At 36.1% G+C, this 19,152-nt stretch overlaps 1 protein-coding gene across 6 annotated transcripts in view; it reads right to left on the reverse strand.

The window, feature by feature from the left end:
* Nucleotides 1-19,152, reverse strand: part of LOC122809137 (plasma membrane calcium-transporting ATPase 3) — a 4,021,470-nt gene that overhangs the window by 431,188 nt on the left and 3,571,130 nt on the right. For all 6 annotated transcript variants that reach the window (XM_044080406.1, XM_044080412.1, XM_044080407.1 and 3 more), the window contains one exon: nt 7,157-7,370. In XM_044080406.1, coding sequence (XP_043936341.1) covers nt 7,157-7,370 — 214 coding nt within the window. The remainder of the gene's footprint in view (nt 1-7,156; nt 7,371-19,152) is intronic.

Here is a 19,152-nt window from a genome sequence, read left to right on the forward strand (position 1 = left end):
TGATCGGAGCCGACCCAGGAATTTCCAATACCTCGGCTCCAGCCGGAGCCGAGGGAACCACAGAAGCTGTAGTCAAAGACTCATCGTCTCCAGCCGGAGCCGATGTAGCAGTAGGTTTCGAAGCCTTAGGCCTCGACTCAGAAACTGGAGCCGAGGACTTAGAAGCCTTGGAAGGTTTTCCCAAGGTAGCAGTAAGGGAACCTTCAGGCTTAAGCAAACCTCTTAGTATTAGTTTGTTCTTTCTTTCCTGCAGGACTCTAGGGCTGAAGCCATGGCATACAGCACAAGAGTCCTGCAGGTGTAAAGGTCCCAGGCAGTACACACAAGAAGTGTGACCGTCTGTCAGAGACATTTTCTGACAGCACGAGTCACACTTCTTGAAGCCTGAGACCTTTGAATCCTTAGACATTGTTAAGGAAAGTGTAACCAAACACACACTCAAACACACTGATTACACTATACCCAAACTAAATTTCAAGCAATTATAACTAAAAATTATACTATCCCAAGTTTTAAGTTCCCTAACAAGAAAACACAAACACTCCCTAAGGGGATGGGAAGGCCCAAAGGCCAGAGGGAAGAACAAAAGTTCTTTGTGGAAGAAAGAGTGGAAAAACAGGAAAAAGGAAGGTCTGAATCCACTAAACTAAGGGAAATAACAATAAAGAATTAAATTAAAGGGGTTTAAGTAGACTATACTTATTCTACAATAACTCACCTGAAGCCGGTAGAAACCAAACACCTCGATCGCTGTAGCGGCAAACGAGATCTGAGGTAATTCACGCCTAGCATTGTGGGATATAAGGGGAGCCTCGAGCCGGTGGAACCAACTCTCGAGCTTTTAGAGTGGCCGAGTCAGAGCCGAGGTCGGCTCCGAACCCATCCAGCAAGAATGAAGGCGAGATAGACAACTTAACATGCACTGTTCTGCAGCACGGAAGCTCTGAAAGGCTTGGCATTCAAACATGTGAAAAACAATTTGAGAGTGTGGAAGGTGCTCTTGAAGCTTTGGAAGCAGGTGAGCTGTTATATCCATATCAAGATATAATGCATATAGATAAAGCTACTGTAGCAGTAAGTATAATTACGAACATCGCTGTGTATTGCGAAAAGTCAGTCCCTGTCACACAGCCAGCTGTCTAGATCGCAGAAGCAACATCCTAGTTTGTGACACTGAGCTTAGATGTTTCAGCAATGAATAACATCAAGGTATCTCCCCATAAAGTAATACTTGCATCACAAAATATCATTTTCAAATAATCCCATAGCTTAGCAATCCTGACAAGGAATAACATTACAGAAGTAACACAGTTGACTGTGTACTGCTGTGTACACCACAGCATCATTGATAACCAACATCATCTCACATTTAACAGATATATATCCATAGCTATATGCATTATACCACAAGTATATTAGGCCTGGATTTTACAGAATGTACTGTACAATGTGCAATAATTGCTATTCAAAAATATGAACAACAGTTGATTGCTCACCAGCACATTCTTGCTATAAATAAAGTATTACCCACAAAACTGTGAAAATAGATAGAAGTCACTGTGAGTGCAGTTTCTGAACACTAAGTGGAGAACCCAAACTATTTTGACAGCATAAATACAAAATCTCACTCCCCTACACACACAGGAACCCCAAACCCCAATGCACTGATATGTTGTGTGTGTGTGTGTGTGTGTGTGTGTGTGTGTGTGTGTGTGTGTGTGTGTGTGTGTGTGTGTATGTATGTATGGTACAGATATACATAAATAGTACAATCACAGAGTCTATGGGTCGACTTTACATGGTCGACTGTTCAGAAAGTCGACTTTCATATGGCCAACACCATATGATTGACTTTTGAAAGGCCGACCATGTAAACTAAACACATAAAACAAAACATACACTTACCTTAAACTGTTAGCAGGGGGAGCTACACCCCCTGCACCCCCCGTGGGGTGCTCCACCCCAACACAACCCCCATAACTTAAATATACCAACTCCGAGATCGCACTACAATGCGGAAGAAGGAAATGTTCCTATTCTGCACTGCACGGAGATAGCAGTTCCCCATGGTCGGCTTTTTGAAAGTCGATCATATGGTCTCGGCCATATGAAAGTTGACTTTCTGAAAAGTCGACCACGTGAAGGGGACCCATATATATATATATATATATATATATATATATATATATATATATATACATGTGTGGTCCCCTTCACATGGTCGACATTTAAGAAAGCAGAAGACCATATGGCTGAGACCATATGATCGACTTTTGAAATGTCGACCATGCGGAACGGGCATCTCCGTAAAGTGCGGAATGGAAAGATTTCTATATTCTGCACTGTAGCGCGATCTTGGAGTTGGTATATTTAAGAAGAGGGTGGGGTGGAGCCCCATGAGGGGTACAGGGGCTTGCCCCCCTGCTAGCAATGTTTAGGCTGATTGTTGTGCTTTTTTTTTACATGCTCGACATTTCAAAAGTCGATCATATGGTCTCAGCCATATGGTCTTTGGCTTTCTGAAATGTCGACCATGTAAAGTAGATCCATACACATATATATATATATATATATATATATATATATATATGTTATACGTTATATAAATATATATAATCAGTAGGGACTGTGGGGAGTGCAGGGGGGCTTGCCCTCTGCAAAAAATCCATTTTTAATATTTTTTCAATCTTTTGGAGAGTGACGTTTTTTCCGATCATTTGTATTTGCTTTCAAGCCTTTTTTGATTGACAATTTGGGTATTCTAGGAGTAGTTGGGCTCACATACATACACACACACACACACACTACATATATATATATATATATATATATATATATATATATGTATATATATATATATATATATATATATATATACGGATCTACTTTAGTAGATCGAACATATTATAAGTTTGAACCAAGTATGGCCAAGACCATATGTTCAAACTTGTAATAGTTAGAACACTGAAGGAAAAAAAAACAATAAAAGCAAATTTAAACTGCTGTAGCAGGGGGGCTATGCCCCCTGTACCCCTCACACCCCCCTTACTTAAATATACCAACTCCAAGATCGCACTGCATTGCGGAAATGGAAAATCTTCCCGTTCCGCTCTGTACACAGATCTCGGACTTTTAAATGTTCGAAGTTATGGTCTCTGCCATAACGTCTTCAAACATTTAAAAGTTCGATCTACTGAAGGGGACCCACACACACACACATATATATATATATATATATATATATATATATATATATATATATATATATATATATATGTGTGTGTGTGTGTGTGTATAGTTTTAAAAAAGGTCACTGTTATCACTCATTCTACAATTGCAGAGCATTAGCAGCTGCACATAAACTCTAATGGATGTACACTCACTCCATTTGCAACCATGTCTACCGCTTAAAAAAAGAAAAACTGTCAGCAAATGCATTAACACAGATGTGTTGTGTAAGCAGCATCAAGTTTAAACGCATCCACATGGGTAGTACATCACTGCCAGCATCACTAAAGACTGGAGTTAGTAAGATCTGACAGCATAAATTTGAATTGGTTGAAACTTCTAAATATCGACGTTCAATGTCAACCAGAAAACAGACACACTGCAAACACTGACATGCTACTATGCATGTCCAGAGCAACAGCCTTGTCACATGTAAAAAATAGATAAAAAAAAACACATTGTTTTTTGTAGGGGGCAAGCTTAACTATACCCCTCATGTGGAGACTGTGCCCCACACTGCTCTTGCTAATTTCATATATTAACTTTGAGATTGCATTATATCAGGAAAAGGACATATTTCCCAACCCTGAGAATTATGTGGTCTCACTCACCTGTCAGCCATCTATGTAGTTAAACAAATTCAGTACTATTTTATATATATATATATATATATATATATATATATATATATATATATACATATACACACACACATATATATATATATATATATATATATATATATATATATATATATATATATATACGGGATCTGTACAGATCTCCGATGGCTCTTTCTGCCGAAGCAGAAATCACCGAACATACATAACCGAAAGTGCTGTTCACCGAAGCAGCACTTTTGGTTAAGTATGCTGGTTGTGCCAGTCGCACTACGGTGCGGTTAAGGGAGAATTCCCTTTTCCCCACTGTAGTGCGACTTCGGAGTGAGAAAATAAAAGTAGAGGGCATAAAAGAAGATTTATTGTTTTTTTTTTTTTTCGAACGCACTTTAATGAAAGCGCTTTTTTCAGTGAAAGCGCTTTCGTTAAAGTGCGTTCGGTTATTGAGGATTCAGACTATATCATTCAATAGTCCTAGATCCACACACACACACACACACACACACACACACACACACACACACACACGCACGCACACGCACAGATTTTGTATCTTAGGGTGAACTTTGAAAATGTTGGTGAGGGATGCCAGTTTGGGGTGAGTGAAATGAACCATGAAAGCTTTTACTCCCTAAGCTGGAGGTCTAGCTGCATGTACACCACCATCTCAAAGTAATAGCACATCTCACCAGCATACATACATAAAGTAGGGCAGGAAGGGCCACTGAAGATGTGATAACCCCATTTTAGATCTCATCAAGCTCTTCAGCATCATTTGCACTGTTCTCCTCTAACAGTCAATGCAGGAAAGAGCAAAGCATTTCTGGGGCAATTTGAATTCTTGCACAATGCAAACCTCAAATTAGTGAGAAAATTAACTCAACTGCATAGTAAAAGGCAATGGTCTTACTATTTGACAGACTTCACCATGAAATCACAGCTAAAAGTCCAGTCCAGAGTATGCCTATGATGATGGGTAGCACAGATACCAACCCAAAGAAATCCAGATCTCTGCAAACAATTTATTTTACAAGGATCACTAATTCCTCAGTGACACAGATGTTCAATTTACCTAACACTAACCATTTTAGGCTAGTCAAGACTGAGCCAAAACATAAATTCTAAACTATGAAATATTGTTATCACACTTCTGGGTTTATGACTGACCACATTCTGGTCCTATACCCTTGTGGTACTCAATGGAGTTGGTTATCCTAGTTGAGGCTTTGGTCACATGCAACGAAAAGGAGTGGAACACTGTAAACCACCCATCTTGTCAAATAATGAAGAACCCAGGAAGCTGTAATCACTAGAAAATGAATCAAAATGTTATCAAGCCATATCTCAGTTATGAATGTCAAGTCACAGGTCCAGAGAAAGTCAAATTTCATCTCCCATCTTATTCTAATCTACCTTAGCACTAGAATACAACATCCACCTTATGTCTGGATGACTCATTCTCTAACTGTCCCAAATGGAAAATATAATTGGAGGGAAAATCCCATATAGCAGCTGGAGGCCACATTACAGGATGCTTCAATGCCAAGGTGTTACGTAGAAGATAAAGATACCAGCAAATGCATTGTTCAGGATCACAGATGGACATGGTGTCCGCTCACAAGCTTTTTCAAGAGTCAAAATCTCCCATGCTTAATATAACATTCCTAGGAAGACCTGTAGGTAGCAAAGGTAGGTAGCAAAGGATTATGTGGTACTTATATTGCATTATATTGCATCTGTCGCATAAACAGTAGAATACAAGGTGACAAACAATATAAATAGTGATAAATACTATGTAAATATAAATATTACAGAGATCATTAAAATACGCTGCATTAATGTATGCAAAAAACTGCAAATAGATACACTTACAAATGACTGTGTTGTAGACCCATAAAGTTAGGGTGGGGGAATCCACCTCAGCCAAGAAGCCTGTTACTAGTGGTGTCCCACAGGGCTCAGTACTGGGACCTCTCCTGTTTGGAATATACTTTTCTGAAGTCAAAGCAAATGTAGAGGGCCTTTTGCTGACCAAATTTGCTGATGACTGCAAGCTGGATGGAATCAATGAAGTCCCCAAAGATGTAGATACCCACCAGGAAGGTCTGACACAGACAAATAAATGGCGCTAGAACCATGGCATAAAACTCAGTGCAAAAAAACGGCATAATTTACCCTTCAGGAAGACTACCACCCCTGAAAATGATGACACTGATAACACTCCCCTAAGAGTAGACCCAGTGGTAAGGGACTTGAGAACTCAGGTTGATGGTAACCTGAACTTTGATTACCATGTGTCCATAGTAGTGAGAAAATCCTTGTATGTGGCACAACTTATAAGTAAGGGTATGGCATAAAGATCTAAGGAGATCACAGTCAATTTGGCATTTTATGGGGAAATTGAATAGAATTGATTAGATATGCTAATAAATTATTCAATTAAATGTTTTAGGGGAGGGTATATAAGCTGCCTTAACTGATGGGTTTGTTGTTACATCTGAAGAAGTCAGTGGATGAAAACGCTGTGGAGTTCGTTGGCGTTTATGCATTAAAACTGTTCAGTGGCTGCTACACGTTTGTATAGTGATTATTTCGTCACCTCCAACTGGTACCTTTTTGTGACTTGATATTTTTTAAAAGTTGTAATTCTGCAACAGACAGATGGCTGAAATATGTTTTTATATATTAAACTGAAAATTAGGTTGTAGGATTCCCTATGGATTCCAGCTATGTTATGTGCTGAAGTCAGAATTGGGATCACAAAAGCAAAACTGACTTCTACACTATGCACTGCAATTCAACAGAACTGGTTGGTTCCATGTATATAAAAACACTTTTTTTTTTGTTTTTTTACTGCCATCCAAATCCAGTTCACAACAACAGGTTGCAATGAGACAAGCACAGGATTATGGTGTTCCAACTTCAAGAAAAGCTATTAGCAAGTACACCAGACACAATGTATTTTTACAGTATTAAAATGTTTTCAAGAATAACAAGGAAAAAATAAAGAAGACCTAGAAATTCAGATTTGAGACAATTGTTTTATATGCTAAAACCTGGTATATCATCTGTTACCCTTTAGGATACACAAGAATAAAATCAGGAATGTATTTCACACAGCTGTCATACAGTATGTTACGGTACATTATTTCATACTGGATCTGCAGATTATTTTCTGTTTTAGCCATCAATAGTTAGAAAAGGACTGTCTTTATAATTACTGTAGAAATATCAAAAAGTAGTAAGTGATATGTTTGATTATAAGGATAATGCCAAAGGATTTCTGCACCAGGTGGCAATATACGTACCTACAAAAAGCAGTGTGAAAATGATAGTGAGCTGGTATGACGCATGGCCAAGAATGTTCTTCATCATAGTACGAGAGATGAGGGGCTTATTACGCCCATAAGGCTTTCGAAGGAGGAGGGACTCAGTTGGGGGTTCTGTAGCCAGGGCTAGGGAAGCAAATGTATCCATGATCAGATTCACCCACAACATCTGGACAGCTTTCAATGGTGAATCCTGAAAAAGAAAGACATTAAGTTAATATCTTTGGGCCAACATAAGCATGGGACTATTTTAGTCTACATGCAATAAAATGACTCCAAAAAAGATCACTGTATTAAAGACAGACCTGTGTAATAAGTGCTCATAACTAGTGTTTCATCAGAGTGGATAACAGTAAGATCGGGTACCTTATTCAAAAATATAATATTTAATAAATCAGTAACTAGTCCACCATTTAATTAGCTTAAATCATCATCATCTTCTTTTGGCTGTTCCCGTTAGGGGTCACCACAGCGGATCACCTGTTTCCATTTCTTCCTGTCCTCTGCATCTTGCTCTGTCACACCAACCACCTGCATGTCCTCTCTCATCTCATTCATAAACCTTATCTTAGGCCTTCCTCTTTTTCTGTTACCTGGTAGCTTCATCCTTAGCATCTTTTTCCCAGTATACTCAGCATCTCTCCTCAGCACATGTCCAAACCAACATAATCTTGCCTCTCTGGCTTTGTCTCCAAACCTTCCAACCTGGGCTGACCCTCTAATATACTTATTCCTAATCCTGCCCACCCTCATCACACCCAGTGCAAATCTTAACATCTTTAACTCTGCCACATCCAGCTCAAACTCCTGCCTTTTTGTCAATGCCACTGTCTCCAACCCATATAACATAGCTGGTCTCACTACCCTTTTGTAGACCTTCCCTTTCACTTTTACAGGTACTAGTCTGTCACAAATCACTCCTGACACTCTTCTACACCCATTCCTTCCTGCCTGTACTCTCTTCTTCACCTCTCTTCCACACTCACCGTTACTCTGAACTATTGACCCCAAGTATTTAAACTCATCCACCTTCGCCAACTCTACTCCTTGCATCCTCACCATTCCTCTATCCTCCCTCTCATTCACACACATATATTCTGTCTTAGTCCTGCTGACCTTCATTCCTCTTCTCTCTAGAGCATATCTCCATCTCTCCAGGGTCTCCTCCACCTGTTCCCTACTCTCACTACAGATCACAATGTCATCTGCAAACATCATAGTCCATGGGGACTCCTGTCTGATCTCGTCTGTCATCCTGTCCATCACTATTGCAATTAGCTTAAATAACAACTGGATTTTAATAAGAATTCACAAAGGCTGATGTTTACTTCACAAAAATATGACTTTTCAGTCTAGCTCCTTGAAAAACGTAACCACACTGATCCATAATTATAATAAGCAGTCCATTAATTTTTCCCTGTTACTCCCAATAAGGCAGATAAATATCAACAACCCACCATGACTATCTGAAAGTAGTATCTCCAAAATCTTCCAAAAAATTCAGGAAGTTCATTTTGTTCTAATAAACACATACACACACACACACACACATATATATATATATATATATATATATATATATATATATATATATATATATATATATATACACACACACACACACACACACACACACATATATATATATATATATGTATGTATATATATATATATATATATATATATATAGAGAGAGAGAGAGAGAGTGCTTTCATACACTTTATCCAGTACAATTTGGTTTCGTCAAGGGCAGGTCATGCCTACTGAATCTGGTGGACTTCTTTGAGAAGATCACCAAAGCAATGGACAAGGGCAAAATGGTGCATACTGCTTACCTTGAGATGGCCAAAGCATTAAATGTAATATGTCACTCATGCATTGTAGGGAAACTCACAAAATTAGGTATAAACCTCTATATCACCCACTGGATAGACAGCTAGCTCAAAGATTTGACCCAAGAAGTTAGTATAGGGTAGACTACTGATACAAAAAGTCCAGCTACTAACGGAGTTCCTCAAGGCTCAGTGCTTCTCTGAGGTCAAAGCAAACATCAAGGGCTTTTGGTTGACCAATTTTGCAGACAACTGCAAACTAGGTGCAGTCATAGAATCAAAAATGACACAAATACCCTCCAGGAAGGCCTGCCACAGACCAATAACTGGTGCCAGAGCTTAGGTCTACAACCCAGTGACAGAAAATGCATAATAATATCCTTTGGGAATATGGCTACTCCTAAAAACAACCACATTAATAATACTCCCCTGGGAATATGGCTACTCCTAAAAACAACCACATTAATAATACTCCCCTAAGACCAGACCCAGTGGTTAGGGATTTGAGAGTGCATGTAGACAGTAACCTGGCCTTTGACCATCATGTGTCTAGTCTACAGTAATAAGGAAATAATTTTATGTTGTGCAACTTATAAGCAAGGGTATAGGTTCATAGGTAGGTACTAGGCTATCTGCCCGAGGGCATTTATAAGCCTAGCCAGAGTGTCGGCTTTCGCTGCCCCATTGATTAACTAACTGATCCTCTGTCAAGCAAAGCCAATGAAGTGATCCCAGTGATGTATTTTCTTTACCCATCCACTCGTCAAGGTTTCGCTTGAAGAGTGTTAGTGAAGGGCTCTGCCTAATGTAGTTTGGAACTTTGTTCCGAAGCATGGGGAGTCTCTGTGATAGGAATCTATCCCTCTAGCATGTTCTATTTATTGTTGTGGCGAGGTTTAGCTCACTAGACCGCGTGACTCGCAGTGACTTGGATTTCTTTAGGTGGAGCATGTCCATCAATTCTGAGTTGGACATGGCTTTGTAAGTCAGGCAGAGATCACCTCTGAGTAAGCGATATGCCACTGTGTACAGCCGGAGTTTTTTTCAGTCGGGCTGCATAGGACATATGTTTGAGGCCAGTAATCCTGTTGGTGAGGTACTTTTGTGGTCTTTCCAGCTGTTGGAAGTGTCTTGGGAGGTACATCCCAAATGGGGCATTGTACTCTATGATGGGTCTGATGAGTGACGAGTAGAGGGGCACTATAACCTCTTTATTTTTAGATGCGAACCCTTTAGTAATTAGATGGGCCACATAGAAGGATTTCCTAACTACTTTGGCAATATGATTGTCAAAGGAGAGATTACTGTCTACTTGGGTCTTCAGATCTCTTATTACCTCTTCTGTATTAAGGGGGCTGCCACCTATGTGGTAATTCATGGGTGTTTCGTTTTTGCCAAACGGGATGACTATGCATTTTTTGGCATTTAGCTTGAGGCCATGATTATGACACGAGGTGTCCGTCTCAGTAAGGCCCTTTTGTATGTCATCTAAGTCCAGGAATGTCATTTGGCTCACACAGCTGAATTATGGTAAAATAGGGTCCTAGGCATAGGAATGGACCAGGTCTCACCCCCCAGTAGTCACTCTCATGTCCCATTACTTGTCTTTCTCTCTCCTGTTACCATAAACACTGCTCAAAATTTTCTGTGTGTACTATTTTCTTCTTTACTTTTGAAACGATACAGATTTAATTTAAAACTTCTAATTTAAATATCCTTTGTTGACTATGTTAGTCCCACTAGGCTAGTAACAATTTTTTTCAGAGAGACCCTTGGTGATATTTATACTATTATTGGAAATTTGGCCAGGGCATTGGGGAACTTTCCCTACTCGTCCATGTGTTGGTGAGTGGGACAATTGCAAGTGTTGTTTCCTTCTTCCATTACAGGCATGTAGGTAGCTCACAGAAGAAGGAGGTTTGCAGCTATGCCTACATTGGTGGATGTGTTGCATTCAGAAGTAGGAGAGAATGTATTGGTTAGAGAGTTGAGAAAAGAGAAGAAAGAACTAAACGTTAAAATGATGAAGTTGATTGAGACTTCATAGCAACTTGGTGAAGTTTTAGAAGTAAATGGTGTTACCGGGAAGATGTCTGAACCTCCAAATCCATTACTCTTGATGAGGTTGGAATTGGAGGAAGGAGAAGGAAGGGAAAGTAATCATGCCTTCTCAAGATTCAGAAACCAGGTTTCAGCAGGAATTGTTCTATGACAATAGTGAGGATTATAATGAAATAGTGGTTACAACTATCAAGTCGGGAGAGCTGCAGGATGTTATTTTACAAGAGTTGATAAGTGAAAGTGAAACAGAGACTGGAAAGGAATTGGCATGGGGGTATATAATGGAAAAATTCACAATGAAGAGACTGAGTCTGTACATAAGGAAGATGGAAAAATAATGAAACATATGCTGATATGGTGAAAGGGAAAGGAAAAAGAGGAGCAGCTGGTAAAAAAAATTGAAACAAAACAAAGAAAAAATTATACAATAAGGATTTTCAGTAAAGAAGAAAGATGGCTGGAGAGGTAGGATATATGGGACAACATTATTTCTCCCTTTCACATTTCACCAGCAGAGGTAAAATCTTTTATTCATTTAAACAACAAGACTTTTTGTGACATTGTTTTTGAAAATGGACAGGCAATGGGAAAGTTTTTGGGGAAATGTGAAAGTAAAATAGATTGTGTACCTTAGAATGCTTATTTTACAAAAGCTTTTTCAGAGAAACTAAGAAACTGTGTACAATTTAGGACTGAAGTTGAAAAAAAAACTTTAAAGAGATATATAATTTATGATTGAAATTTAATAAGAGACATTAAAGAGATATCTAAGCAACACAAGCAAAGACGTACTGAACATTGCTACAGTGTTTGATAGAGGTTTATGGCATGGGAAATGGGATTATGATATTATTTTAAAAATGGAGAATGAAAAAATTATTCATATTCCGAGCATTATAAATATGGAAGGACAAAAAGGGGTCAACCTAAAACTAGTTTCTGTTGTGGAAAAGTGGATCATTTGATTGTTGATTATCCAAAAAGGAATTTTTTTTAATGTGGTGTAATAGAACATACAAAAAGTGAGTTAAAATGTTATAAATGTAATAAGCCTGGACATGTAGATGGATTATAAGGAAGGAAAGGATGACTCAAATGAAAATGTTATTTCACACAACCAAGATCAAACTCAAGACATTATGGAAGCTGTAACTCACAAAGAACAGGGGCAAAAAAATGTGCACGAGGATGTAGTTAAAACAGTTAAAAATAAAAATAAGGGTAAAGGTTAATTTCATGAAGAACAAGAGTTAAATATGGAAGAAAGGTCAGAAATTACCGATGATAAAGATGTGAGTTGGAGTTTAGTTAGAAATAAAAAAAATCTATTGGTAAAAGGTTAAGACAAAGGAAAATAAAATTTATTGGATTAAATATTAAAGAGAAATGAAAGGAAAAGGGTGAAGACTACTACTTTTTTCTTCATAGGATTTCTTAAAATAAGAAGAGTGTCACACTTTAGGATACTAGTGTTAAATATTAATAGTTTTAAAAGTATCATTAAAAAACTGGCAATTATAGAATGGTGCAATAAATTGATAGTGACATTATTATATTAGAAAACATAAGATTTCTAATAAAGGAAGAAAGACTGCAAGCTGAGATTTTGTGGGAAAATAAGATATTTTGGAACTTTGGACAAGATCTGTGTTCTGGTGTGATGATCTGAGGTATTGCCAGTCATGCCAGGAGAAGTAGGGCAGTTGATGTGTAACATATGCCAGCACAGCTAGCTGGAATTGAGTAAATAATTACATGTTATTTGAATATCAAACTGATTTGGACAGATGTTTGTGTTATTGTAAATTAATTAAATGTATATGGTTTAACAAAGGATACTGGAAGAGATGTTAATCACAATCCAGCTGAAGCAAACTTTGAAAAGTAGCTGAAATTAAATTAGGCCATAAAGATTGTATCTTACAGTTCTGATTGCAACCAGAGATGAAATGTCTGTGAAAAGCCTAGTTTAGTAGCTCTGTACGAGTAGAGGTTTGAAATTACTTTATGATTTCCAGGAACTGCAGCAGATCTGAGCAAAGCTCTGTCACATAGGTGCTAAAATCATGGCAGCTTCTAGTGTTGGTGATAGTGTGGTGAAACAGAGTCAGATGACGTGATGTGATGCTATTCTGTAAGCTATCCCAGAAATAATATTTAGATATTATATTGAGAAGTCTCTCAGTCAGACTGGGCAGTCTGTTTCTTGGAACCTGACATAGAAGGATCCCTCACCTACTTCATCTTGCCTTGCTCTAGTAAATGACCAATGATAGTATTCTTTAGATGAGTCAGGAAAATATAGTGTGATTATTTAAGTATTGTTTTTCTGTAATCGTGTGAATTTTTCCAGCTGTGTTATTTCTAATATTTCCTGTGGTTGAAACGCTGGTATTTACTGTAAACAGATATTTAGTATTTTCTTGTTCTTTTATTATTTATTGTTAAATATATTTAAACTTTTCATTGTGGCAGGTCCTTTTAGAGAATATTTAAGCTTTGAGAGTATTTGCATATATTTATTTGGTGATAACTTTGGCTACTCCTGAAAGACTTGCTGTTGGTCAAACTACCCTGTGTATTAGTATTAACTGTACACAGTATAACTGGATACTGTTTTAAGAGCCTTACAGTAACTGACTGGTGGGAGTGAATCTACCTTATAGTATGGGGAAAGTTGGTTGAGTAGGTAATCTGTGCCAGCCTTTCCCAGGTGTGTGTGTTTGAAAATTAAATCTCAAAGTGTGTGTGTGTGTGTGTGTGTGTGTGTGTGTGTGTGTGTGTGTGTGTGTGTGTGTGTGTGTGTGTGTGTGTGTGTGTGTCAGCTATTTGGAGCAGGGGCAGGAACCACTGGTTTCACAGCACGGGTGCTGGAGAACTTGGCTTGGACACTAGGTTGAGGACCTAACCCTACAGCTGTGCCAGTGGGTAGACTTACTGGAGAACTGGGGAGAGACAGAGTCAGTAACTCAGACCCTGGGCTGAGTGTGTACCCCTGTGTGCTCTTAAGGGAAATAGTGCTTGATGCAGAGAGGTCTGCATCTGGAAATACTGAGTGTATCCATTTTTGTTCCAAGTGAATGTCCAGGGTCCTTGATTACCAGCCCAGAGTAGGGATTTACATCAGGAATATGAATATTTACAAAAAAACTGTTATGGTTTTTGATATAACTTTAGTTTTAATGGGTATGATAACAGTTATTGATGTAAGACGGAAAGATAAGGTGTATAGAATATTAGCATTATATGCATAAATAACTAACAAAGAAAGAGAAAATATGTTTAGCTTAATTTGAATTATATCTCTATTAACATGGATATTATAAAAGTGGGACTTCCATTGTGACTTGAGAAAGAGAAAGAAAGGAAATAATGCTAGACAAGTTATGGAAATTATGAAATGTAGTAAATTAAATTTGTGGAAGAATAATACATGGAGCTATAGCAGAGGAATACATAAAACACAGATAAATTATCTTCTTATATCTGAAGGGGTGGAGACAAAAAAATGAAGGTACAATAGAAGAAAGGTTCTCGGATCATAAAGCTATTTGGATAGAGTTAAGAGATAATGTAGGTGGTATTAGGATAGGGAAAAGCCTACAAAGACTGAACGAGATAGAATGAGAAGGAGAAGATTAAACTAAAAAGTTAGAATTATGGAAAGATCATTTAGGTATGACACAATTTTATAATGACTGGTCAGAATGGTGGATGTATTTTAAAAAGAAATATAAAACAATGTTATAAGTAATGGCAAGTGAAGAAGAGAAAAGAAGAGAAAAAGAGGTACAGTATTTTAAGTGAAGCAGTTTTTGATAACTTAGAAAAAATAAATATTTTAGTAAAGAAAAAGAAATGTATGCAATAAATCAGGAGAAAATTAAAAACTTGTTATTTAAGCTGAGATATTTTCTTTAGGGTAAAAAAGGCATAGCACCATACTTAAACAAGGTAGTAAACGATGATAGTTTAATAAAAAATTGATAGATGGAAAAGAAATAGTGCAGAATTATAAAAAATATAATGAGAAGGGTTGTAGAATATGTTCAAGGTATATTTACAGAGATGGGCAAGAAACATAAGTTGTTATGGAAACTTACAACTTTTTTCTTATTAAGACAGTATGGTTTTGGTAAATAGAATAGAAATTTAGGAATTGGATAGAATTTTAGGACAAGTAAATGTGAATACAACAGATGGACTGGATTGGATAGAATATCAAATGTATAAAAATATGACAGAACAAAAATATTTTTAGAAATTTTAAATGAATGCTTACACATAGGATTTAAATAAAAGATTTATGTAGAGGAATATTTAAATTTGTATGGAAAAAAGAAAAAGATAAAAGGAATTGGAGGCCTATTGTTTTGAAAAATACAGTTTATAAGATTTTTATGAAAGTCATACAAAAAAGAATGAAGATAAAACCTCAGAATATCACACTAGACATGATATATACTGTTAAAAGTAGAGGATGTCAAGAACTATTAATGATTGTTAGAGTAATAGTAGATGATACAATCAATAGACAAGAAAAAATACTTATTATGATAGGAGATATAAGTAAAAGATTAGGTACCATTCAACGTGACAAGTTATTGGATATAGTAAGTGCATATAAAGTGAGTAAAAAGATTAAAAATTTAACTGTGTATGAGCAAATAGAGTAAAAATATCAATCAAAGGGTGGTTGTATGAAGAAATAAGTATGAAGAGACATATAAGACAAGGATGCCCTTTGAGGGGCATTATATTCTCACTAGTTACAAATATTGCAACTAGTTATATGTATCAGGTGGTTAGCAAGGTTAGGTATAGAACAAAGGAATATATTGATATACCTATAATGCTACATTATGTGGATGGTATTATTTTGAGTGCTAATCAATGGAGTGGGATAGAAGAAGTTATAAATAAGTTGAATTAATGTCTAAAAATCAATATAGAAAAAGTAAAGATTTTGGGTATGACGAGAATAAGAGATATTGAATTTACTTTGCAAGTAATAAAAGCATTAGGGATAAGATTTGGTAAGCAAAATTTATTTTTACAATGGGAAAATGTTATGCTTTCATTTAAAAATAAGGTCCATTTGTTGAATTCAGTTGTTTTGGGTAATCTATCCTATTTAGCTAGTAAGTTTAATATTCTTTTACTACATGAGAAAAAAATATTAATGTTATTTTTCCTTTATATGGGGCTCTTGACTTAATCCGGTAAAGAGAGGAGAGTTATAAAATAAAATAAAGTGGTTCTAGTGCCCAAATCCAAAACTTGTAAACTGTATACAGGCACCAGAGACCAGTAGATCCAACACAAAGAAACTCTTTATTCCAAGCCGCAAACGAACACACAACACATAACAGTCATGAAAAAACATTGTAAAACCAATTCCCCTTACGTTTTCGTCTAACTAAAATTTCATCAGATAAGCATATACTTTACAATGATCACTTAAATACCTTTCCTTATTTAATTTACCCAATGAAATTCATCCATCAATTAATATCTAAGATACAAATCTAAATGAATAAAATGCATAAAACCAGTCATATACTGTTGTATATAAAAAAAATATAAGAAATTTACATGTTAATGGTGTGTATATAAATGTTTTATGTCTACACTAGTAAATGCATTAAATATTTTCCACATAAGAAAACTTAAAAAACTTGATGTTAAAACAGATAAAGGTTTATAAAAACACAAATTTATATTCAAGTCAGATTTTTAAGAACTACTGGAATTTTTACTGCGTTTTCTAGATGATATATGCCTTTTTTGGAACAATATGGACAAAAAAATTTTAGAATTTCTTGAATACATTACAAAAACCACAATTTTTTTTTTACAACTTACACACCAAATAAACAATATTGAGCTGAATTACTTAGATGTTAATATACAGAGGGCTGGTAACGGTTTTAAATCTAGAATAAATAGGAAACAGACATTTTCTAATTCTTATTTACATTACACTAGCGCCCACCCCCTTACCAGAAAAGACGGATAATAAAAGGTCAGTTGGTGCGGGCTAGCAGAATGACCTCTGATGATCAGGATTTTCAGACAGAGTGTGAATTTATTATGGAAATGTTTAAGGCCAGAGGCTATCCTTGTGATTTACTGTCTGATGTTTTGACAGAGGGTACTAAGGCTAGGGTTTCCAGATTTGCTCCTATTTTGGGCAGAACACTTTCTTCTTTGGATAGGACTACTCTCAATAAGGATGCTGAAGAGGATGGGGGTACATATCAAGCCATTACATACGATGATGAAAGCAACTTGGTAAGGAGAGTCATCAACAATGAGTGGGATAGGTTTGCTAGGTTATCAGATTTAAATTTTATATTTGACAAACCACTCAAATGAGTATATAAAAAAGGCCGAAACATCAAAAATATTTTAGAAGGAGGTTCACATCACCAGAATTATGGGATTTTTTCTAGCAATAAAAAAGGAACACACAAGTGTGATAATTGCCATCAATGTAGTAACATCTGGACTGATGATGTTTTACATTTGAAATGTAGAAATAAACACATTACGAACAAAGGGTTTGCAAATTGTAATACCACAGGTGTGATATACATTGCTTTGTGTGGTGCATGTGACTCCTCCTATGTGGGTAAGACAGAAAGAAAGTTAAAACAAAGAATGTACGAGCATGGGTACGACATAAGAAGGAAAAATGACCACAACGCTCTGCTTAAACACTCCCAAATATGTGAAAATGCTGAGTATCAATCTTTTGTAATAGAAGTAGTACCTATAGACCCCAGGGGTGGACCCTGGGAGACCCGGCTTGAGTATAGGGAGCTATACTGGCAACTAGTTCTGGACGCTAGAAATTACCCAGGGCTAAATGACATGGTATCTTTAAAATCAGTATTAAAGCTTAGATCTGCCAAATTGTAAACAATAGTTTTATAATGATAATTCATGAAACTTAGATGCTGTATAATTTTAAACACTGCATTTTATTTTTAACATTTTAGACAGTCTATTTACTTATTAGATGTCATATATATACATTTTTTATGAATTCTCCACTAGATGGTGCCATTTCATTTTATTTGGTTCTTTTATTCATTTACTTTTTATAAACCTTTATCTGTTTTAACACCAAGATTTTAAGTTTTCTTATGTGGAAAATATTTAATGTATTTAATAGTGTGGACATAAAACATTTATACACACTTCGTTAACATGTAAATTTCTTATATATTTTTATATACAACAGTATATGACTGATTTTATGCATTTTATTCATTTAGATATAGTGTATCTTAGATACTAATTGATGGATGCATTTCATTGGGTAAATTAAATAAGGAAAGGTATTTAAGTGATCATTGTAAAGTATATGCCTATCTGATGAAGTTTTAGTTAGACAAAAATGTAAGGGGAATTGGTTTTACAACATTATTTCATGACTGTTATGTGCTGTGTGTTCGTTTGTGGCTTGGAATAAAGAGTTTTGCTGTGTTGGATCTGCTGGTCTCCGGTGCCTTTATACAGTTTACAAAGAGAGGAGAGATATATAGACCAAAAAATGGTGGTTTGAGATTGATAAACGCTGTTGTTTATTCTGTTTCTTTTAATTTATATAAAATTCTTAAATGGTTAAAAGATAAGAATGAAATTTTAATAAATAAAATATTTAAAAATAAATGCAAAGAAAAAAAGTGGGACATGTTGAAAAATTGGAGAAGAAAAATAGAGTATACAAATGATGAGATAAAAGCATATCAAGAAAAATTATAATGTGGAAAATAAGTATGGAGGTCTTGGAAGATAAGAGGAAATATGGTATAAAACATAATGGAGAAATACTTCTTGTATATCCATGGAAAGAATTAGAGCAAGTTAACATTAGATCTATAAAAGCAAGAAATGATAAATTTAAAAAAGTTGGTTGAATGTCATGATTTTTAGTGGGGACTGGTGATAAACAAATTGCCAGTCAAAGCGAATTTGCCTTATAAACAAATAAGTGAAAGGGTATGTAATCACTGTGATAAAGAAGAAACTGCTGAACATGTCTTTTTAAAACGTAAAAGAATTGAATTATAA

This window comes from Protopterus annectens, chromosome 8.part0, assembly GCF_019279795.1.
Source record: "Protopterus annectens isolate FY-2018-M chromosome 8.part0, PAN1.0, whole genome shotgun sequence".
NCBI lineage: Eukaryota > Metazoa > Chordata > Ceratodontiformes > Protopteridae > Protopterus > Protopterus annectens.